Raw genomic sequence first — 23,558 nt, 5'->3', positions numbered from 1 at the left:
ACTGATTCTTGGAGAATGCAATTTATTAACGCCGCATGAGCTTAGTTCAACTGTAGTACCCCATCAGAACCCAAAATATAAGATTGTTTTACTCCAATGTTCGTAAAGAAAGTAAATGTAAATATCGGAGGCTCCCGAGTGCCGCAGCTGTCTAAGGCACTGCACTACCAGCTATAATAATCTTTGGTACTATACACAATGATATAATGTCCCGATAATTTTATGTGCCACACAGGCCTCTCAACCAAGCTTGGCCAGAAGACCGGTCTCAACATACAGGGAAACTACTACACAGTATGTTACTACAATCCAGAGTGTACACCATAACCGTAGGTGCACACATGCCTATAATTGGAAATTCCCTGAATAGGGCATACAGTTGGTAAAAGTATTTTATGTTAATTCATATCAACCACCTACGTAAGCATCCTACTAGTTTGAAGTAATCCCATTGCTAATATAATGTGTAAATGTTTACACAATAAGTTGAGATAGATGAGAACAACCTGATCACATTTTTTCATATCAACTTCTCTCAAGCCCCACTCCCCATGTGCGAACTATTTGATAACAAGAAAGCATGCGGAAACTCTGTCACAATAGATGGGGCGGGACTTGAAGCGAAACTCCAGGTTCCAAAATGGCAGCGTCCATGGAGCTAAGCTTGAACAATTTACCCTCCGATCCTTTGCTGTTAATGTTATCCTTTCTTGACTTTAGAGATTTGATCAGGTATGTATAACACGCTTCAGGAGGGATAAATGCCTGTGCACAAAATACCATGCGAGTTTATGTTGCGTAATAGAGCTATGCTTAGCTACAGAAGCTGGCTATAGTTAGCGTTCTCAAGATGTTAGCTAAGCAAATAATTCACTTTTGTTTACTAGCTAGCTTGCTATTGCATGACACTGTGTTATCTTTCCTGATTGTTTGGTCATTACTCTTATTCAATATGACAGTTGCAGTTATATTTATTGCATAAAAATGTAACTTTCAATTAGCCGTGAGCTAATTTACCGTCGCTAGCTAGGGTTGGCTAGTAGCTAGGCTAATGCTGCGTTCCTAACCAAGTGGGAAGGTGGTATTTAGTAGTTGCATAAAGAATCCACTTTAACGCCCCTCCAACTGGTAATTACTAATGGGAAATGTCTATCATCCATGTGCTGACCCCTGACGTCACCTACTAAGAAATGACCTAGATAACAGCATTTTTGGCAGTAACATGTATTATTTATAAAAAATAAATAGCTATGTTTTTTTAACACTAATTTGTTTACAAGCATGATAGCTCTACTTTAAGTTGATTGGGCTTGTTGGCCATCAGCCAATCAGTGTTTCTCAACGAGTTCAAAGCACTTGAATGCAGCCAACTTGTTTTTATGACTTCACAGCTGATAATTACCACCTTCCCACTTTGATATTAAAGCAGCATAATGGTTTGTTTTGGTTTCAGATGCCTTGTTGTTGTAGCTAGCTAATGTTACTTCTCCGCTATCCCATTCAAATTAGACTGTAAATGTTATTAGACATTATACCGCGTCTATTCCCAAAGCTGTCTGCCGCCTGTAGACGCTCCGACGCTGTACACAAATGCTCTGTATAAACAAAAAGAGCCCAGCACGGGATACAATTTTCGAAACATTTGGAACTTAAAGGTGCGATATGCAGAAATCGCTCCGCCATTTCCTGGTTGCAAATAGTTTTGTTTATATGACAAAGCAATGCATAGTGTTGAGAATCATTGTACAATCTAAACCGCTGTGAAATATATTTTCAATAACCAAACAATATTGTTTTTTCAGCTGTTTGAACCTGGTGTACAAAACCGAATGTAAAAGACTCAAAAACGAAATTTAGGAAGAGGAATCATAGAAATAGCACATAGAACATATCTACCGTTTCTTGTACTTGCTTTAAAGACAGCATGACAGAAAACAACCACAATGGGCAGAAGTTGGTCGTTCCTGGGTATGAGAGTACTTGAATCTAAATAATTATTTGTCTAGATTTGTTTTTTGTGCAGCTGAATAAGATTAATTTACATGAAAAACTGCAGACCCTAAGTGTATATTTTGTATTTTAAAGATTATTTCTCACTAGTATGAAAGTTAAGTTCCAAAAGTTTACAATACCTTCTCGCTAGTGAGGTGTATTTGCGTTTAGACAGACCGTCGGTATTGAACGGAGAGCAGGGATTATAGTTCATGAGGGAGTCAACTGTGATCAGTACCATGAGCTGAGAACCCAAGGGGTGCAGGCTGTAATCTGGGTATACCCAAAGATGAAGAGAGGCCCAACTCGGCTGAAAATCTTTGTCCCTCCAGCGGGTGGTGTTTTTTAGTTTCGCCCACCAAGCAAGGTGTTTTTGTATGGAGGTCAATGAGAGAGTGTCAAATTTGGTCATCAAAAAAATGTATGGCTTATTTGTTCTGTGAGATTTATTTGATCGAATAGAAGTTTGGTAATGCCTATGTTGTTACGGAGTGTATTGATATAAGGAAGACATTTACATCCGGGCAACTTTGAGAACACTTTATATCAGAATGGCAATGCATATTCATGACATGAGGCTAGTAACATAGCATCTCCATTGAAAACAGGCGGAAACGATAGGCTGGAGCTTTACAGCCTGCAGTGCCGCTTTGTGGATATTGTTTTTTATTTTTTATTTAACTAGGCAAGTCAGTTAAGAACAAATTCTTATTTACAATGACGGCCTACCAAAAGGCCTCCTGCGGGGACGGGGGTTGGGATAAAAAAAAAAGTATATATTTATGAGGACAAAACACACATCATGACAAGAGCAAATTTGATGTTCCTTTTGATGGCATAGAAGGCCCTTCTTGCCTTGTCTCTCAGATCGTTCACAGCTTTGTGGAAGTGACCTGTGGCACTGATGTTTAGGCCGAGGTAGGAAAAGTTTTTTGTGTGCTCTAGGGCAACGGTGTCGAGATGGAATTTGTATTTTGTGTTCCTGGCGACTGGACCTTTTTTGGAACACCATTATTTTTGTCTTACTGGGATTTACTGTCAGGGCCCAGGTCTGACAGAATCTGTGTAGAACATCTAGGTGCTGCTGTAGGCCCTCCTTGGTTGGTGACAGGAGCACCAGATCATCAGCACACAGTAGACACCCATACGTAGAATGTATGCACACATGACTGTAAGTCGCTTTGGATAAAAGCGTCTGCTAAATGGCATATATTATTATTATTAAGAGACAACGCAACACTACATAAAGAGAGCCATAAGACAACAACATAGCTCGGCAGCAGCACATGGTAGCAACATGGTAGCAACACAACATGGCAGCAGCACAACATAGTACAAACATTATAGGGCACAGAAAACAGCACAAAGGGCAAGAAGGTTAGGGCGGAGAGACATGTATCTTTACAGTATATCGATAATGTTTGGTATACACCTTGGGTTCTTGAGAGCTACTTATTTGCCAGACTATTAGCGTCCGAGCTAGCTAATGCTAACCTGGATCTATTGATTTTATAAGCCTCAAATTATTCTTCCCTGTATGAAGTGTGATTTTCAAGAGAAATTGGCTAGCTAGTATAAATAGCAAGCTAGCTTTGCCGTCTTATACAGTTGAAGTCGGAAGTTTACATACACTTAGGTTGGAGTCATTAAAACTCGTTTTTCAACCACTCCACACATTTCTTGTTGACAAACTTTGGTTTTGGCAAGTCAGTTAGGACATCTACTTTGTGCATGACAAGTAATTTTTCCAACAATTGTTTACAGACAGATTATTTAATTTATAATTCACTGTATCACAATTCCAGTGGGTCAGAAGTTTAGATGCAACTGCACATGGGGACAAAGATCATACTTTTTTGAGAAATGTCCTCTGGTGTGATGAAACAAAAATATAACTGTTTGGTCATAATGACCATCTTTATGTTTGGAGGAAAAAGGGGGAAAGTGGCAAGCCAAAGAACACCATCCCAACTGTGAAGGTGGCAGCATCATGTTGTGGGGGTGCTTTGCTGCAGGAGGGATTGGCGCACTTCACAAAATAGATGGCATCATGAGGTTGGAAAATGATGTGGATATATTGAAGCAACATCTCAAGACATCAGTCAGGCAGGAACTTAAAGCTTGGTCGCAAATGGGTCTTCCAAATGGCAATGACCCCAAGCATACTTCCAAAGTTGTGACAAAATGGCTTAAGGACAACAAAGTCAAGCTACTGGAGTGGCCATCACAAAGCCCCGACCTCAATCCTATGGAGAATTTGTGGGCAGAACTGAAAAAGTGTGTGCGAGCAAGGAGGCCATACAAACCTGGTCAGTTTCACCAGCTCTGTCAGGAGGGTTGGGGCAAAATTCACCCAACTTATTGTGGGAAGCTTGTGGAAGGCTACCTGAAACGTTAGACCCAAGTTAAATAATTTAAAGGTAATTCTACCAAATACTAATTGAGTGTATGTAAACTTCTGACCCACTGGGAATGTGATAAAAGCTGAAATAAATCATTCTCTGCTATTATTCTGACATTTTATATTTCTAAAATAAAGTGGTGACCCTAGCTGACCTAAGACAGGACATTTTTACATGCATTAAATGTCAGGAATGATGAAATACTGAGTTTTTAAATATTTTTGTCTGAGGTTTATGTAAACTTCTGTCTTCAACTGTAACAGCTAATTTGAGCTAGCTAGCTGTCAGCTGATTGAATTTCTACAGGTATCACACCATCACATCCTGATATACCGAAATTCATGTAAAGAACCTGCTAACTAGCAATAACTTTTTTTATTTTCTATCCATAGTTGCAGTTTTGTGAGTAGACGACTCAACGAGCTTTCCGGTCACAACCCATTATGGAAAGGCCTCTGTTTGAAACATTGGCTCTTAACTGAGTAAGTCTGTTGATCAACAACAAAAAACATGGATTTCATCAGCCTATGGACAGTGTAAAGCCTGTGTATGAGAATCTTGTCTAGCAAAGAGTAGAGTTGTAGTTACTCTTCACCACAAACCAGAGGAAGTTAACAGCAAAACATTCACATAAAAACGTTTCAAATTGAAAAGGATTCAAAATGGCTTGGACCAACATTCTTTTCATCTCTTATTTGATGTAATAATTAGGAATGTTTGTATTGAATGTGTTTATTTTGCAAACGGAAATGATACAGATATGTTTTATTAAGCTAAATATTTTGTTGTTGTTGAGCAGGTCAGACAAAACTCAGAAGGTTCAAACCTGGAAGGAACTCTTCCGAGAGTTCTATACTGACTTGGGTCGTTACATTGATCACTATGGCACCCTGAAGAAAGCCTGGGATGACCTGAAGAGATACCTTGATCAGCAGTGCCCCAGGATGATTGCCTCTCTCAAAGGTAAACCTCCACAAGGAATACACATCACCACTTTAGGGGATTTGATAGCTGTGGGATGGTTTGTAAGTCGCTCTGGATAAGAGCGTCTGCTAAATGACTTAAATGTTATGTTAAATGTTATGGTTCAATGGAACCATTAGGCCTTACTGGGGCGGCAGGTAGCCCAGTTAGAGCGTTGGGACACTAACCGAAAGGTTGCTAGATCGAATCCCCGAGCTGACAAGGTAAAAAATCTGTCGTACTGCCCCTGAACAAGACAGTTATCCCACTGTTCCTAGGCCGTCATTGTAAATAAGGTTTTGTTCTTAACTGACTTGCCTAGTTAAATAAAGGTTATGTAAAAAAAGTAGAAAATGATCTTAACCTTCAACCAATATGTTGATGGATTTCCAAATGTATTGGATAGAAAATCCATACCTTGCCTAAGTCATTTTATGATTTCCCCTGAGCAGAGGGAGCAAAGGAGGAAGAGCTGGATGGCATTGAGGCCCAGATTTGTTGCAAGCTTTCAAATGACTATCGGTGCTCATACCGGATACACAATGGGCAGAAGCTGGTCGTTCCTGGGTATGAGAATTCATCAATTCAAATAATTGTTTGTCTATTTATTTTTTTGTGCTGCTGAGCTGAATAAGATGAATTTACATGAACAAATTTACATAAAAGTATACTTATGGTAAAAATGATCTACCCCTATTTTCTTCCAGGTTAATGGGAAGTATGGCCCTGTCTAACCACTACCGCTCAGAGGACCTGCTGGATATTGAAACGGCAGCAGGTGGCTTTCAGCAGCGCAAGGGCATGAGGCAGTGTTTGCCCCTCACCTTCTGCTTCCACACAGGCCTCAGCCAATACATGGCCCTGGAGGGCACTGAGGGCCGCAGCCGCAGCGAGATCTTCTACCACTGCCCGGTCAGTTTTCATATGAGACCCCGGCCCCCTCCCCAATTACAACTGGGGGACAGCCTTTTATTCTCACACACAGGTTAAGGATGAAAAGAATAAGGAGGTGGGTAGCATCGCTTAGTAATAATAAACCACTCCTTAATTTGAGTGTTATATAACTTTCAGTATTTGGGACAGATATAACCCATTGCAACTGGGGGGAGCCATTTTCTAGCTATCTCACCACGTCAGTTGCAAACAGCTTTCAGTGTTTACGTTTCATAACTTGTCTGGGGCAAGGACAACTCTTTGCCACTGGGGGCAGCCCTTTTCTAGCTATGGTATCTCACCACAGGCAGGAGATAATGTTGAATAATGGAATTTAACTAATGGCAGTGGTGGAAAAAGTACCCAATTGTCATACTTGAGTAAAAGTAAAGATATCGTAATAGAAAATGACTCGAGTAAAAGTCACCCAGTAAAATAATACTTGGGTAAAATTATAAATATCTTAAGATATACTTAAGTATAAAAAAATAAATAAAGTATAAATAATTTCACATTCCATATATTAAGCAAACCAGAGAGCACAATTTTTATTTTTAAATTTAAGGATAGCCTGGGACACACCAACACTCAGACATAATTTACAAACAAAGCATTTGTGTTTAGTGAGTCCGCCAGATCAGAGGCAGTAGGGATGACCAGGGATGTTCTCTTGATACGTTTGTGAATTTGACAATTTTCCTGTCCTGCTAAGCATTCGAAATATAACGAGTACTTTTGGGTGTCAGGAAAAATGTATGGAGTAAAAAGTACATTATTTTCTTTAGGAACGTAGTGGAGTAAAAGTTGTCAAAAATATATATAGTAAAGTACAGATAGCTCAAAACTTCTTAAGTAGTACTTTAAACAATTTTTACTTAAGTACTTTACACCACTGACTAATGGATGACTAATAGGATTTTTCTATTATAGGATCAAATGGCACAAGATCCATCTGCAATTGACATGTTCATCACAGGTATGATGAGCTATTAGTTTGTTACATGTTATACAAATATTTCAGTTAGGTTGTGTGAAAATGTTTCATTGCAACATCTCACTGCAAGTTGAGCCATTGTAAACTTTTATTTGGATGCTTAACAACTAGGTTATTATGCACTTCTTGGATTTGTTCAAGGTACAGAGGATGCAGCGCCCAGTTAATCTCTCCCCAATCTTACTTAAACAGGAAGGCACTGCTCCCATTCTTCAAATATAAATAAATACAACACAACACTCCATGAATGGAATCATTTAATTAACCTTTATTTATCTAGGCAAGTCAGTTAAGAATAAATTCTTATTTACGATGAATTAAAAAATGGAACTCTGGTTTATTTGCTAAATTAATATTTATTGATATTCAATGTGTTAGTTCCTCAACATATGGGTTTGAACTTCTAATGCAGTGTCTCACACTTTCTCATTATTTTGCTTCCTCTTACTCTAATTTCTCACTTTAGGGTCCAGCTTTACTGAGTGGTTTACCTCATACGTCCATAATGTGGTAACAGGAGAATACCCCATCATCCGGGATCAGATCTTCAGGTAACCTCCATTAACTTTCCCTTTCTGGAATACCTAACAGGCACATGCAGGAAGGTTGTAGTTCATTATGGCAATATGTAGTAAGGCTGACCCCATGTCGTCGACTGGTCGATTGTTTGGTCGATAGGCTGTTGGTCGACCAAGATTTATTTAGTCGAGCAGTAGCAAAAAAAAGATATACAGTACCAGTCAAAAGTTTGGACACACCTACTAATTCAAGGGTTTTTATTTTTACTATTTTCTACATTGTAGAATAATAGTGAAGACAAACTATGAAATAACACATGGAATCATGTAGTAACCAAAAAAAGTGTTTAACAAATAAATATATTTTATATTTGAGAATCTAAAAAGTAGGCACCCTTTGCCTTGATGACAGCTTTGCAGACTCTTGGCATTCTCGTAACCAGCTTCACCTGGAATGCTTTTCCAACAGTCTTGGAGTTCCCACATATGCTGAGCACTTGTTGGCTGCTTTTCCTTCACTCTGTGGTCCACCTTATCTCAAAAATCTCAATTGGGTTAAATTCGGGTGCTTGTGGAGGCCATGTCATCTGATGCAGCACTCCATCACTCTCCCTTCTTGGTCAAATACACAGGCTGGAGGTGTGTTGCGTCATTGTCCTGTTGAAAAACAAATGATAGTCCCACTAAGCACAAACCAGATGGGATGGCGTATTGCTGCAGAATGCTGTGGTAGCCATGCTGGTTAAGTGTGCCTTAAAATCTAAATAAATCAGACCGTGTCACCAGCAAAGCACCATAATTTCGCCTCCTCCATGCTTCACGGTGGGAACCATGCATGCGAACATCATCCGTTCACCTACTCTGCATCTCACAAAGACAGCGGTTGGAACCAAAAATAAAAAAATGTGCACTCTTCAGACCAAAGGACAGATTTCCACTGGTCTAATGTCAATTGCTTGTGTTTCTTGGCCCAAGCAAGTCCCTTCTTGTTGGTTTCCTTTAGAAGTGTTTTCCACAATTTGACCATGAAGGCCTGATTCACGCAGTCTCCTCTGAACAGTTGATGTTGAGATGTGTCTGTTACTTGAACTCTGTGGCTTTTATTTGGGCTGCAACCTCTTGAGGCTGGTAACTGTAATGAACTTATCCTCTGCAGCAGAGGTAACTCTGGGTCTTCCATTCCTGAGACGGTCCTCATGAGAGCCAGATTCATCATAGCGCTTGATGGTTTTTGCAGCTGCACTTGAAGAAACGTTCAAGGTTCTTGACATTTTCCTTAAAGTAATGATGGACTGTCGTTTCTCTTTGCTTATTTGAGATGTTCTTGCCATAATATAGACTTGGTGTTCTACCAAATAGGGCTATCTTCTGTATACCACCCCTACCTTGTCACAACACAACTGATTGGCTCAAGAGCATTGGGAAGGAAGGAAATTCCACAAATTAACTTTTAACCAGGCACACCTGTTAATTTAAATGCATTCCAGGTGACTACGTCATGAAGCTGGTTGAGAGAATTCCAAGTGTGTGCAAGGCTGTCAAGGCAAAGGGTGGCTACTTTGAAGACAAAAATACATTTTAGATTTAACACGTTTTTGGTTACTACATAATTCCATATGTGTTATTTCATGGTGTTGATGTCTTCCCTATTATTCTACAATGTGGAAAATAGTCAAAATAAAGAAAAAACCCTTAAATGAGTAGGTGTGTCCAAACTTTTGACTGGTATTGTATATCTACAGAAATAAGACAGATCCTGCTTCTGTTGCCTGTTTGTTTGTTTGTTTAATAGCCTACTGATTCCATGAGCACCAAGCATCACGCAATGACATGTCAAGTAAACAATTTCACAAATTTGTCTGTTTTTAATCTTTGCTTTGCTGTAATAAAGGCTTTATACTTAATTTTGTCATAACAGCATATCTGGTATTGTTTATAATTTATTGTTTACACTGTTCAAATTATATTATTGATCATTATAATAATGCTCCATGTAATGTCATTATCATCTATTATCATAGACTTGTATAACCACCATTTGATTTTTAGGCCTAAGAGCGTATCCTGTTTAGTCTTCATACCATAACTTACTTAGGCTGAAAAACATCCCCACAGCATGATGCTGCCACCACAATGCTTCACCGTAGGGATGGTGCCAGGTTTCCTCCAGGCGCGACGCTTGGCATTCAGGCCAAAAAAGTTCAGTCTTGGTTTCATCAGACCAGAGAATCTTGTTTCCTTTTGGCAAACTCCAATGGGCTGTCATGTGCCTTTTTACTGAGGAGTGGCTTCCGTCTGGCCACTCTACCACGAAGGCCTGATTGGTGTGTGCTGAGTGCTGCAGAGGAGGTTGTAAACAATTGTTGGAATAATTACTTGTCATTCACACGAAGTAGATGTCCTAACCGCCTTGCCAAAACTATAGTTTGTTAACAAGACATTTGTGGAGTGTTTTAATGACTCCAACCTAAGTGAATGTAAACTTCTGACTTCAACTGTAGTTTTGGCAAGGCGGTTAGGACATCTACTTTGTGCATGACACAAGTAATTTTTCCAACAATTGTTTACAAACAGATTATTTCACAATTCCAGTGGGTCAATAGTTTATATACACTAAGTTGACTGTGCCTTTAAAACAGCTTGGAAAATTCCAGAAAATTATGTAATGTCTTTAGTAGCATCTGATAGGCTAATTGGCATCATGTGAGTCAATTGGAGGTGTACCTGTGGATGTATTTCAAGGCCTATCTTCAAACTCAGTGCCTCTTTGCTTGACATCATGGGAAAATCAAAATAAATCAGCCAAGACCTCAGGGGGAAACAAACAAGCATACTTCCAAGGTTGTGGCAAAATGGCTTAAGGACAACAAAGTCAAGATACTGGAGTAGCCATCACAAAGCTCTGACCTCAATCCTATAGAACATTTGTGGGCAGAACTGGAAAAAGTGTGTGCGAGCAAGGCGACCTACAAACTTGACTCAGTTGCACCAGCTCTGTCAGGAGGAATGGGCCAAAATTCACCCAACTTTTTGTGGGAAGCTTGTGGAAGGTTACCTGGAACGTTTGACCCAATTTATCCGTTTGAAAGGCAATGCTAGCAAATACTAAATGAGTATGTAAACTTCTGACCCACTGGGAATGTGATGAAAGAAATAAAAGCTGAAATAAATATTTTCTACTATTACTCTGACATTTTACATTCTTAAAATAATGTGGTGATCCTAACTGACCTAAAACGGGGAATTTTTACTAGGATTAAATGTCAGGAATTGTGAAAAACCGAGTTTAAATGTATTTGACTAAGGTGTATGTAAACTTACGGATTTCTGTTTTATTTTTTAATACATTTTCAAAAATGTCAAACCTGTTATTGCTTTGTCATTATGGGGTATTGTGTGCACATTGGTGAGGGGAAAATGTGTAATCCATTTTAGAATAAGTCTAATGTAACAAAATGTGGAAAAAGTCAAGGGGTCTGAACATTTTATTTATTTAACTAGGCAAGTCAGTTAAGAACAAATTCTTATTTACAATGACGGCCTACCCCGGCCAAACCCAGACGACGCTGGGCCAGTTGTGTGCCGCCTCATGGGACTCCAAATCTTGGCCGGTTGTGATATAGGTATGTAGTGACGCCTCTAGCACTGAGATGCAGTGCCTTAGACCGCTGCGCCACTCAGGAGCCCCGAATGCACTGTAGTTGATTCGATTAAAACACATAGGATGTGTCTATATATGGAAAAATACACGTAAAAAAAATGTTGGCCAATCGATTGGTCGAATGAACAGACAACTCTTGGTCGACCAAGATTTTGGTTGGGTCGGGACAACCCTAATATGTGGTTAACAAACATTCAAAGCAAGGCTTCCAACGGATTTTGAAGGTTTAATAAGCTTTTTCACTATTCACAGGTACGTCCATGATAAACAGTGTGTTGCCACCACGGGGGATATTACTGTTTCAGTGTCTACCTCTTTCTTACCGGAGCTTAGCTCCGTGCATCCTCCACATTTCTTCTTCACCTATCGGATCAGGTACCACTATTTCACCTACTGATTTCAGCTCCTGATGATGATTTTAAAAAGATAAATGTGTAAATGGATCATAATACACCTGTCATAACTTCCCCTAACCTTATGCATTAAATTCTACCCTCAGGATTGAAATGGCAAAGGATGCCCTCCCTGAGAATGCTTGCCAACTGGACAGTCGTTATTGGAAGATCACCAATGCTAATGGCAACGTGGAGGAGGTCCGTGGGCCAGGCGTTGTTGGTAGGTGACTAGACTAGAGAGGATTCCGTAGACTTACCATAATGTTTCATTCTTAATTGTCTCCATTTGGTAGCAGAGGGCAAAAACCTGTTATGATCAAAGAATGATTTACAGCTAACAGATTACTAATGTAATTGTCATGTTATACTAATTAAATAAGTTAACATTTCATGTGTAATTTATGCAAGAGATATACTAACCACATGACATTGTCTGCAGGAGAGTTCCCGGTGATGACTCCGGGTAAAGTACATGAGTACGCCAGCTGCACGACCTTCTCTACTACCTCAGAGTACATGGAAGGCCACTACACCTTCCACCGCCTCAAGAACAAAGAGGAGATCTTCGACGTCTGCATCCCCCGCTTTCACATGGTTTGCCCTCCGTTCCGTGAGTCAATTGTACGGTCGGTAAGTGTTTTATGGTTTATGAGATGGAGATGAGTAACAATTGGATTCAGTTTTAAGAAACTTGGTAAATCAATGATCAGGGCCAACTTTTAGGTTAGGGTTATTCAAATTAAAATGTTTTGTTGGTCTTTTTATTTGTCCATTTTTGGTAATACAACAAATGGTAAAGATTTGAAACAAGAACTTGGTTTAATATTTGCTCCCCCCCATCAGCAGGGATCGGCAAGGGATGTTTCAAGTGCATCTTTTAACGAAGACAACTCGTCAGACACCGATGACCATAATGAGGGTGAGCTTCGAGGCATTAATATGGCAGCCCCAGGGGGACGATGCCCACGCCACATCTGATACACTTTTCTCACCACAGGACTCAATTAGGAAAGGGGCTAGGAAGGACTTTCACAGTTACATAAGAGTAAATTTTGTTTTTGTTTGTAAAGCTGTATTTACCATTGGCTGATAGTCATTGCCCTGTGTGAATTTTTCCACCCCAGCTCGATGAGATACTACCACAGCCTCTGCAATATGCCCTCCCATGTAAATCCCAGATCGCTCCATTGTTTGTTTTCTTTTTTTTCAACAATGGAGCGATCTGGAACTGGACATTGTCTATTGAGAGCAGGGTTGTCACCTCTTTTTCAATAGTAACATTGTTCATTCTCTAGCTGGCTGCCTAGTGCATAGAGCTAAAGTGTAGATTGGTCTAAATCCTGAGTATTCACTTTTTTCCTTGGCGTATGTAGTGTGTGTGTGTAGTCATATTCCTTGTATAAAAAGCCACAGCATCTCTACAGGTCCACTGTGGATGTATTGTCAATGCATCATCAAAAATGACTTATTTTTACATTGCAGCTGTTTCTGCAGCAGTGTAAAAAATGTGTAACTATGATGATCTTAATCAGAGATGGTCACTGCCAGTGGTTTTCAAACCAACAAAAAAACAAGGAATTATATGGAAACACACAACTCATAAAAGCTGGGATGTTTGCATATGCTAACAACAATGACAAAGAGAAGCCCACATCAAAGCTGTTGTGCTACATTGGATGCTGTCTGTATATCTAATCGATATTCAGGAACATGTTAATGTGGGCTTGACTCTGTCATGCATTATCTCTGTCATGCATTAATGCATATCATATTTTATTAATTGCAATGTGATTATGACTATGATCCTTTGAAAGTCTGCAGAAACAAACAACTGTTTAGTAAAGCAGCCAATCAGTGTGCAGTTTCTCATAGAAATCTGAATGTTTGAACAATGAGCTACAGCATCACACCCCTCTGTATTTATTTGGACAGTGAAGCTACAATTAGTGAATTTGGTTCTACTCCAGCATTTTCAATTTGACATCAAGTGTTTTATATGAGGCAACAGTACAGAATTTCACCTTTTTATTTGAGAATATTTCTATACATATCTGTTTTGCTGTTTACAAATGAATGCACTTTATGTACAGTGCCTTCAGAAAATATTCCCACCCATTTACTTTTTCCACATTTTGTGTTACAGCCTGAATTTTAAAATTGAATAATTTGAGATTTTGTGTCCCTGGCCTACACGTAATACCACAATGTCAAAATTGAATTATGTTTTTAGAAATGTTTACAAGTTAATTAAAAATGAAAAGCTGAAATGTCTTGAGTCAATAAGTATTCAACCCCTTTGTTATGGCAAGCCTAAATAGGTTCAGGAGTAAATTTGTAAGTGATTTGCTTAACAAGTCACATAAGTTGCATGGACTCACTCTGTGCAATAATAGTGTTTAACATGATTTTTGAATAACTACCTCATCTCTGTACCCCACACATACAATTATTTGTAAGGTCCCTCGGTTGAGCAGTGAAAGTCACACAGATTCAACCACAAAGACCAGGGAGATTTTCCAATGCCTCGCAAAGAAGGGCACCTGTTGGGTAATTTTTTTTTAAAGAAAAGCAGATGTTTAATATCCCTTTGAGCATGGTCAAGTTATTAATTACACTTTGGATGGTGTATCAATACATCCAGTCACTAGAAATATACAGGTGTCCTTCCTTACTCAGTTGCCGGAGAGGAAGGAAACCGCTCTGGGATTACACCATTAGGCCAATGGTGACTTTAAAACAGTTAGAGTGTAATGGCTGCAATAGGAGAACACTAAGGATGGATCAACAAGATAGTATACTGAACAAAAATATAAACCCAAAATGCAACAATTTAAGCAATTGTACTGCGTTATAGTTCTTATAAGGACATCTCATTAGGCCCTAATCTATGGGTTTCACATGACTGGGCAGGGGCGCAGCAATGGGTGGGCCTGGGAGGGCATAAATCCACCCACTGGGGAGCCAGGCCCAGCCAATCAGTATTAGTTTTTCCCCACAAAGGGGTTTTATTACAGACCGATCTGCGGTTGTGAGACCGGTTGGACGTACTGCCAAATTCTCTAAAGTTATGGTAGATAAATTATCTGGCAACAGCTCTAGTGGATATTCTTGCAGTCAGCATGACAATGGCTCGCTCCCTCAAAACATCTGTGTTGTGTGACAAAACTGCACATTTTAGAGTGGCCTTTTATTGTCCCCAACACAAGGTGCCCCTGTGTAATGATCATATTGTTTGATCAGCTTCTTGATATGCAACACCTGTCAGTTGGCTGGATTATCTTGGAGGAGAAATGCCCACTAAAAGGGATGTAAACAAATCTGTGCACACATTTCAAGAGAAACATTTTGTGCGTATGGAACATTTCTGGGATATTTTATTTCGGCTCATGAAACATGGGGCCAACTCTTTACATTCTGCGTTTTATATTTTTGTTCAGTATAGTTACTCCACAATACTAACCTAATTGACAGAGTGAAAAGAAGGAAGCTTGTACAGAATAACACATATTCTATAACATGCATCCTGTTTGCAATTAGGCACTAAAGTAAATCTGCAAAAAATGTGACAAAGAAATGAACTTTGTCCTGAATACAAAGAGTTATGTTTGGGGCAAACACATCACTGTGTACCACTCTTATATTTTCAAGTAGGTGGTGGCTGCATCATGTTTTGGGTGTGCTTGTCATCGGCAAGGACTAGGGAGTTTTTTTTAGGATAAAAAGAAATGGCATAGAGCTAAACACAAGCAAAATCCTAGAGGAAAACCTGGTTCAGTCTGCTTTCCAACAGACACTGAGAGACAAATTCACCTTTCAACAGGACAATAACCTAAAATGCAAGGCCAAATCTACACTGGTGTTGGTTACCAAGATGACATTGAATGTTCCTGAGTGGACTAGTTACTGCTTTGACTTAAATAGCCTTGAAAATCTATGGCAAGACTTGGAAATGGCTGTCTAGCAATGATCAACAACCAATTTGACAGTGCAAAAATAATGTGCAAATATTGTACAATCCAGGTGTGCAAATATTAGAGACTTACCCAGAAAGACTCACAGCTGTAATCACTCCCAAAGGTGATTTTAACATTCACACGACTCAGGGGTGTGAATACTTATGTTAATGTTTTTTATTTTCAATACATTTGCAAAAATATCTAAAAACATGTTTTCACTTTCTCATTATGGGTTATTGTGTGTAGATGGGTGATATTTAATCTATTTTGAATTCAGGCTGTAACACAACAAAATGTGGAATATGTCAAGGGGTATGAATACTTTCTGAATGCATTGTATCTAGTCTCATTTGTTTGTTTTTTCTTCAAGTCTTTGGACAAATTCAAAGAATTTACAGAAGAACAAGAGAAAGTGTAAATTACAGAACAACAAAGATCATACCCCCGCAAAATGCTCCCCTCTCACAATTACCATAAACAGAGGCGGTTCTCATTTTTCCCGGGGTATGATCTTTGTTCTTCTGGAACTTTCGCAGTCTTCATTATTCTATATTCGTTCATGATTATCCATAAGCATGGTCGCATCCACATTAACATCTATTCTTATTTACAATAAAAGTCACTCTAAAATGACACTACATTATTCACTGTTCAGTTCCTATTGGGTGAAACAAACTGAAACACAACCAAAACAAAATGCACATACATCCAACAAGTATGTAGTCACAAGCTTGATGTATTCATTGCATGCTAGGAATATGGGACCAAATACTAAACTATTGACTACTTTAATAGAATAGAATATACCTAAAGTTCTTTCATTACTAAACGGTAAAACAGATATGTTTGAAAATACCCTCAAATAAAAGGAAATAATGTGCTGTCGCCTCATATGAAACATTTGATCTCAAATGTAAAAAATGCTGGAGTTTTGAACATTTTAAAAGAAATGTTGCTTGACTGTCCAAGTAAAATACATCGGAAAGTGTATATTGTCTGGTTTATATTGCTTTCTGGTGCAATTTCAGGTCATTAGAGGGACACTATCTCAGCTTTGAGCACACGTGTATCACTCATCTCAGCACGTACTTAACTGGACATGAAAATACCCTGGCTGAGCTGAGCAAATTCAGTTTTTCCAAGGAGAGGTTTTAGCTTTGACATTGTTGCCAGGAAGATGTGTGCTGTTATGTATTATTTGAAAATAATTTCCTCTAAATATGGAATTAAGGCGTTTGCCTTCTGTTCTTCTTGTCTATGAATGGCAAGACATATTTTGTGGGTAATAACTGACTGTTTTAATCCTGTTTTCCCCTTGTACTTAGCAAAACAGTGCAATAGTGTCTGGCTATTCTCTATGATAATTTCAAACCTCATTTGACTTGCATTTAGGTATTTGTTCAGTATCACTGTTTTTTACTTCATAAAAGTGTGTTTTTGTTTTTCTATGTTTGGGGTAAATAAACACTAAATGCTGAATTTGTAAGCACATTGATTTTTGTTCATGAATTGTTGTGATGGATTTATTTCATCTATCATTTGTGTTTTTATATTCTATTACCTGTGGCTACTGAGAAATATATTCATAGGAATCAGTTATAAATTGGATGCGATCAATGTTTTTAAGACTCTCTTTGATAGAGAACAATTGTGCATACAGTACATTACACAATCTCTACAGAAGTAAACGTTGAACCAAGATGCCTATTGAAGAATATTGTACAAAATGTTTCTTAATAGGCCGATCTTAGTTCAACTTTCACTTCTGCAGAGATTGTGTCAGGTTGAACGCACAATTCACAAAGAAATTCATCAAATTGTTTCATTAAAATGACAAGGGTGGTCCCACACAAATGGCATACTGAGACAAGCTCACAATTGTCTATTGTTTGTTTTGGAATGTGTCTTGATGTTGCCAGATATTCCTCAAGTGGTCTCTGTTGTGGCCCGACCAATGTTCCTTTGTTCAGCTGTTGTGTTGGCCTACTGGTGTAAACCAATAGCCTCATTTCACCCATTCATGTCATGATAACTAATGTAAAGTAGGGTGCAATAAGTTGGTCTTTCCTATGACTAGAATTCAGTCTGATAATTTTGTCCTCTATATAGCACATTCCAAGGATTGTACAACCCAGCTGTTAAATTTGCCCTGATATTCATTTTCTGAAACAGACTGGTGCAGACAGTTGTGGGGTCAGTTAGTCTACCTGAAGATAGGAGTTTCGGCCCAAATAGTTGGCCATTTTGAAATGCATTTCAACCTCCAACTTGGTATGGTTCATGTCATATGTAGATGAATAAATAATGAATCAGTCATTAAATTACTAACCCTTCCTCATACAATATTAGGAAATGGAAATGGTTGTACCCTGAATATAACATCCCACCTTGAATAATACTGAATTTATTTATTAATAGGTTGGTGTGTCACCACCAATCTGGATAAAATAAGGTCACCGCCGAACCACGCTCCCCAGCAGTGGTCAGTTTATTTTCTAAAGGGGAGGGGCCGTGGTTATTTTGGGTTCAGAAGCGCTTGCTTGCCATTTTGCTCTCGTTGTTCGATGAAGCAGGGTAAGTAAATTCCTCTTTCGTTAAAAAAATGTCCATCTTCCTAATAATTACTTAACAATAACTATAGGTGTATTTGAACCAAAACTATGAACAAACGTAGCTATTTGAGAGTTAATGTGATGTGGTTGGCTGTCTGACGTGCATAGATTTTTAGCTAACTTTACACAACTAATGTAAACTACTGCAGTTAATTTAATTTTAGTACGGCCAGTTGATCAAGTTGTTTGGCCATCACTAGCTACTCTGTTGGTCAGGTTACTGTAAACCATATCCATATCATATGCAGATAGAAATATAAAGCTGTCTCTCATCTCTGCAGTGTTTTAACAAGGCATGGACCATAGGCAATGCATTTGTGTGTAATCCGGAATTCGTAATGGGAATTTTAGCTAGACATAGGAATTGCCAGTGACCTCACGATACGATATTACGTGTGTTCGTAAATTCAATTTGGAGTGCCATATTTACTTCTCGGAGAGAGCTTCCAGGAATGTGGGCTCTGAATTTACGGAAAAGACCATATGAGCGCACTCTTGCACTCCAGATAGAATTTACGAACATGGATATCTCCACGCGTATCTCACCATATGGCTGCTGTCGATGGACAAGAAAGAGCCATGATAACTATTTTTGATCAGTCAGGGAAATAAAAATGCTGAAAACAAATTAGGTGCCTATTTAAAAAGATGGTGAACAAACTATGAAGGAAACGTACTGGGCTTCTGGTGAAGGTACAGAAAATTAGCGCAAAATGTGTATTGCGACATGGTCAAAATGATATGATATATCGTCAAACATAATATCCAGATATGTAATTGAATAGTTTTTTAATCCCATCACTAGTTAAAACCAGTCCTTAATCGAAACAATGACAAAGCAGTCACCACACCCCAGTTTTGGTAATACGATGAGGGATGTGGCCTGGAGAAATGTGACCACTGTAACCACTTACACATTTACATTGTTTACAAACAAGTTTATATTTTGGTCTCTGATGGTGTACAACAGTTGACCTAAGTTCGAGGCCTTTATGTTATTCTTCAATAATTAATTGGTATATATCATTAATTTATAAGTCCAAAAATTGATGTAGCAACTAAGGATTCCAGCTTTAATAAATTATTCTTGTCTCCTTTTTTCTCTCCAGACGTGACAGTCAGCAAAAATCAAAATCATGAACAATTATTCTGGGATATGCTTAGTGTTCTGTTTTGCAATATTTGGATTGGGTAAGCAATACTTTTTGTTGTCTTCACACTCTGCCATTGAAGTTGGTTATTTTGATACTGTTGAGTCTCGCCTAGCTCTCGAACTGAAGGCCGTATAGCCATAGGGATCACATTTACAATGCTCTGTCTAGCAGTTAGTAATCACTGCATACAATACGGTTTTGGAATCCTCAAACTGTACTTTCATAGCACCCAAAAATCATTTTACAAATACAAAAGATGCATTTATTGTGCACCGTTCTAAGATTCCCACAGAAGTTTTTTTTGCGTAGCTCAGGAAGTGCAATACAAACACATCTGTGGAAATTTGTGATAAAACAGTAAGTTTGTTTTGTATCTGAAGTTATTTTTGGATGATAATCAAGTTCGGTGTTCAAGTTTTCCAAAACTGTATCGCAATCAAGGATACATGTTTTTCTAGATGAATCACTCCACTTCCCTTTTGATTAGCTGCTGGGATTTGGTCAAATGTGAAATGCTCAGAGTCATGAGAAGGTGCTAAGTGTCTCACCTTGTTTTCTCAGGATCTGCCATCCGCTGTGTCAAATGCAAGGATTACACAGGGAGCTGCACAAAATCACAGGACTGCAGTTATGAGGATGCCTGCCTGACACTGACTGAGAGAGGTGCAGTAAAATGTGTCATCTGAAACAAATTATGAAAATCCTCCATGTCTCTGCGTTACCCTGTAACTCCTATATTCTTTGGCACAGGGGGACAGACGTATCGGCAGTGCGTCAAGTACTCTGACTGCGACTACAATCGACTGTCCCAGATGTTCCCAGCTGTACCAAACTTCTACTTCAACTGTTGCACCGGTGATCTATGCAACGGAGCCACATCCATTGGCACTGGCAAGCCCTTGCTGGGCCTTCTTGCCTCAATGGCAGTGATGTGGTGGTGCATGCACTAACTTCTCCTCACACTTACGCCTTAGAAGCTCTAATGCTGCCACTCGACTGAACAGAAGCCACTGATGGAACGGCAAGCAGGAAGATATGGGTTAATGGCTCATGCTGAAATTCTGCCGTATTAGTATTTGCCTGATTTACTGCTGCACATTTCTAATATTGAATTAGACTCTTTGCACTAATTGGATTTGTAAAGCTTTCTACGATAACCTATTGGTTGATTACCAATGCTTTGTGCTTCAGCCCAAAGGCTGAAAATAAGAAATGTGCTCACAGCTCATGAGTTTGAAGAAGGGATATCATTCAAACAATCCTCTTTTGAGGCTAGTATAATAGACTTTGGCACTTAATTTCCATCGAAGGGGGTTTACTATAGGTTGTCTATAGTTTGCCGACCAAAGTTACTGTAACGTGTTTAAATGTAAGGGATCATTTGAGAAATGTTTTAGTTTTTGTGTGTCTGTGATCGAGTGGACAAAGTATTGTATAATTCAAAATGCAAATACTGTGGAATTGATGATGTGGAATTTAGAACTAAAGGTTGATCCGTTTGGGAGAGATGTTTGTTCACACACAATGCCTTCACTGCTCTTTTACTGCCTAGCGGCATACCCTGTTACATAACATTGCTTTTCCTGTTTAATAGGAATCTATTAAACCAACCAAATATTTTTTAAAGGGCACAGTAAAGACCTTTTTGGATTAAATATTTCATGTGGATGGTGTTGTCTTTTTATTTTAATCTCTGGCCAATAAAAAAAAATATTGCCAAATAAGCCATATTTATTTGTCAGAAGGATGCCTTCATGTTTATTCTGTTTACCCTCCTGTTTGGATTCAGAGGAATGTATAGCATCGTTTGACAGTGGACTTCAACAATCTTAGTATTGACGAATGGAGTTTGTTTTGTGAAGCTCTCAGCATCTTCGGTTAGAAAGAGGAGCTAGAAGAGTAGTGCATACTTATTAATTTTCCTAATCTACAGCATAACCCAAGGAGTCCCTGTAGTGGTGAACCTATGGTGTATCTTATAAGTGAAAATAGCATGTTCTTGAATGTGATTAGAGATATGTTTCAGAAATTGGTTTTAAAATGTATGCTAATATCTCAGCAAAATGGTTGGTTATAGACTTTTATGAACAGGGCAGGATCTCAAAATGTGTTGAATACTCCATTACTTTTAGTATGTTAATCAAGAGTTAAACTGAGCAAGCATTGAGAAATGCATCATACAGAACATTTGCAGAATGGTTTAATGTTATCCGGTGAATTTGATCTCCCAAAATGCTTACCTGGATGGCAGTCTGGGAAGTCTGACTTTGAAATTAGTGCATGTAATCCATTCAGCTTTAATTCCCCATTTCCTTTTACACTCCTACTGATATGTTCTGTTGTGCGGGAGTTTGTCACAGAGTTGGCTTTACTTATCCATACTACAGCCAAATCCAAGGTCCTTAACTATGACACGGTCCTTAAATATGACAACATCCATGGCTTATCATTTACCTAGTAGAGAGATGCCAGAGGCCATATTCCCCCCTATAACCTACTGTTTGACCCCATGCCCTTCATAAATGTCATCCTGTTTGGACAGCTGGATGAGCCAAATAGCAGAGAACAAGAAAGGAAGTAAATGGGAAAGCAGAGAGCAATAGCAAATAGAGAAGTAAAAAGGACGCACAGTGGTAGGAACTTGGTTTTGGTGCATTGTTAAGAGGTTACAAGTTAGTATGGCTTGAGTGGGCACTATCAAACAACTTTTATTTGATGCCTGATACTTGATACTTTTCTAAATGGCATGAACAACAGCCATTAATAAAGTAACCCATGATACAGAGCACAGTAACAAAATGCATTATGGCCCTTGGCCTGTGTCAAGTAGATTTGTCAAATGTGATTTTCAAAACTTGGACCTGAGATTTGAAATATTCCTTCATAAATGCTGTGTATCAATCTGAGCAACCTAATCTGACAGAATAAGCCTAAATCACAGTGTTTTAGAAAAAGGTTGCTGAGATAAACCATTCTGGGGGACAAGATGTGGCCACATGTTGTTCTTTCACACATTTGAGAGGAGAAAGTGGTGTTTCAATATTTACAGTGTCACAGCGACATCCTTAAAACCCTTGGCCCATTGGTTATGCTAACGACATGCCACAGTCTTAACTCAAAGGTACTCATCCTCTATTGACGTGGTCTTTTCACCCCCCCAGACCACAGACATAGGGCCCAGTGTTGTGTGAGATGACTCAATGTTTGTGCTATTTACTGTTAAATAAAAAGAATGTGGGATGCTCTGGCAACAGATGTGTGCCATCACAACTAGCAAATAAAATTGTAACCCTTCGGGTCAAATCATGATGCTGACCAAGCCTGTAGAGACACATTATTACAGGAATTAACTGTTAGTCAGTTTCCAGGACATAGGAACAACTGAAGGCTGTACAGTACGACACAATGATGTGTATGTCCATATTGACAATAGTAACAATAGTAGGATTTATGTGTTACCCTAGTGTTATTAACCTGTTTTTAAAATGTCTTTAATTTCTGCTGAAGCACTTATTGGATCTATTTCTTTATCAAAATTCCCCAAAAGTTTGCTGGCATAGTAAGTCACCAGTCTAAAACAGGATACACAGCCATCCTGACCTTGGAGATTCCCAGAAATTCAAATGTTAGTACTCCCCTGAGTATCCTCAAGACAACAGCACAGACTTATATTGTATGTGCCCCACATTTCCGGCATATATTTGCCCTGGTGAGCATCTATTAACAGACTGTTTAATGTTGGCAACTCTTATTGTCTTGTAGGCTTCAATGTGACTGCCATTGTTCAGACATTGTGCAAAGGAGAGTCTTGGTAGGTATACATTGTGTATATTTTGTTATATTTGTGCACAGTTAGTGTGTACTGTGGGACAGGGATAATGAGGTCTGTTTGCAGGTCTCACAAAGCTTCTCTGGGGTGGTCTGAGAAGAGGAGAGCAGGGGAGTGGGAGGGGCTGAGGGACAAGGAGATCTACTATA

The 23,558-nt window shown here is 38.9% G+C and overlaps 2 protein-coding genes across 3 annotated transcripts; both read left to right on the top strand.

Annotated features, from left to right (window-relative positions):
• Window positions 1–589: 589 nt before the first annotated feature.
• Window positions 590–14,125, top strand: fbxo3 (F-box protein 3). 2 transcript variants are annotated; one of them, XM_046345135.1, is made up of 11 exons: window positions 590–732; window positions 4,787–4,876; window positions 5,194–5,357; window positions 5,810–5,924; window positions 6,065–6,269; window positions 7,221–7,266; window positions 7,751–7,835; window positions 11,716–11,838; window positions 11,963–12,078; window positions 12,298–12,488; window positions 12,705–14,125. In XM_046345135.1, exons 1-11 carry the CDS (start codon window positions 641–643, stop codon window positions 12,834–12,836), a joined length of 1,359 nt encoding a protein of 452 aa, XP_046201091.1. In that variant the 5' UTR covers window positions 590–640; the 3' UTR covers window positions 12,837–14,125. The 2 variants fall into 2 exon arrangements, with proteins under 2 accessions (XP_046201091.1, XP_046201090.1); XM_046345134.1 differs by having other exon boundaries at window positions 12,702–14,125.
• A 4,183-nt stretch (window positions 14,126–18,308) lies between these two features.
• cd59 (CD59 molecule (CD59 blood group)) lies at window positions 18,309–21,310 on the top strand. Its single transcript, XM_046346321.1, has 4 exons — window positions 18,309–18,388; window positions 19,536–19,617; window positions 20,142–20,243; window positions 20,331–21,310. The coding sequence occupies exons 2-4, from the start codon at window positions 19,563–19,565 to the stop codon at window positions 20,528–20,530; spliced, it is 357 nt and encodes a 118-aa protein (XP_046202277.1). The 5' UTR covers window positions 18,309–18,388; window positions 19,536–19,562; the 3' UTR covers window positions 20,531–21,310.
• Window positions 21,311–23,558: the final 2,248 nt, after the last annotated feature.

This window comes from Oncorhynchus gorbuscha, linkage group LG04, assembly GCF_021184085.1.
Source record: "Oncorhynchus gorbuscha isolate QuinsamMale2020 ecotype Even-year linkage group LG04, OgorEven_v1.0, whole genome shotgun sequence".
NCBI classification, from domain to species: Eukaryota; Metazoa; Chordata; class Actinopteri; order Salmoniformes; family Salmonidae; genus Oncorhynchus; species Oncorhynchus gorbuscha.
The sequence above is the reverse complement of the archived record's forward strand: the minus strand, read 5'-3'. Positions and strand labels throughout refer to the sequence as shown.

What these genes read in the sequence shown, in the direction of transcription:
- fbxo3 (XM_046345134.1), top strand. Translation starts at nt 641, where the DNA reads ATGGCAGCGTCCATGGAGCTAAGCTTGAACAATTTACCCTCCGATCCT. An exon ending in CCGTGGGCCAGGCGTTGTTG is followed by an intron (nt 12,079 to 12,297) that starts GTAGGTGACTAG and finishes CATTGTCTGCAG; the next exon opens with GAGAGTTCCCGGTGATGACT. An exon ending in GTGAGTCAATTGTACGGTCG is followed by an intron (nt 12,489 to 12,701) that starts GTAAGTGTTTTA and finishes CCCCCCCATCAG; the next exon opens with CAGGGATCGGCAAGGGATGT.
- cd59 (XM_046346321.1), top strand. Translation starts at nt 19,563, where the DNA reads ATGAACAATTATTCTGGGATATGCTTAGTGTTCTGTTTTGCAATATTT. An exon ending in TTTTGCAATATTTGGATTGG is followed by an intron (nt 19,618 to 20,141) that starts GTAAGCAATACT and finishes TTGTTTTCTCAG; the next exon opens with GATCTGCCATCCGCTGTGTC. An exon ending in CCTGACACTGACTGAGAGAG is followed by an intron (nt 20,244 to 20,330) that starts GTGCAGTAAAAT and finishes TCTTTGGCACAG; the next exon opens with GGGGACAGACGTATCGGCAG.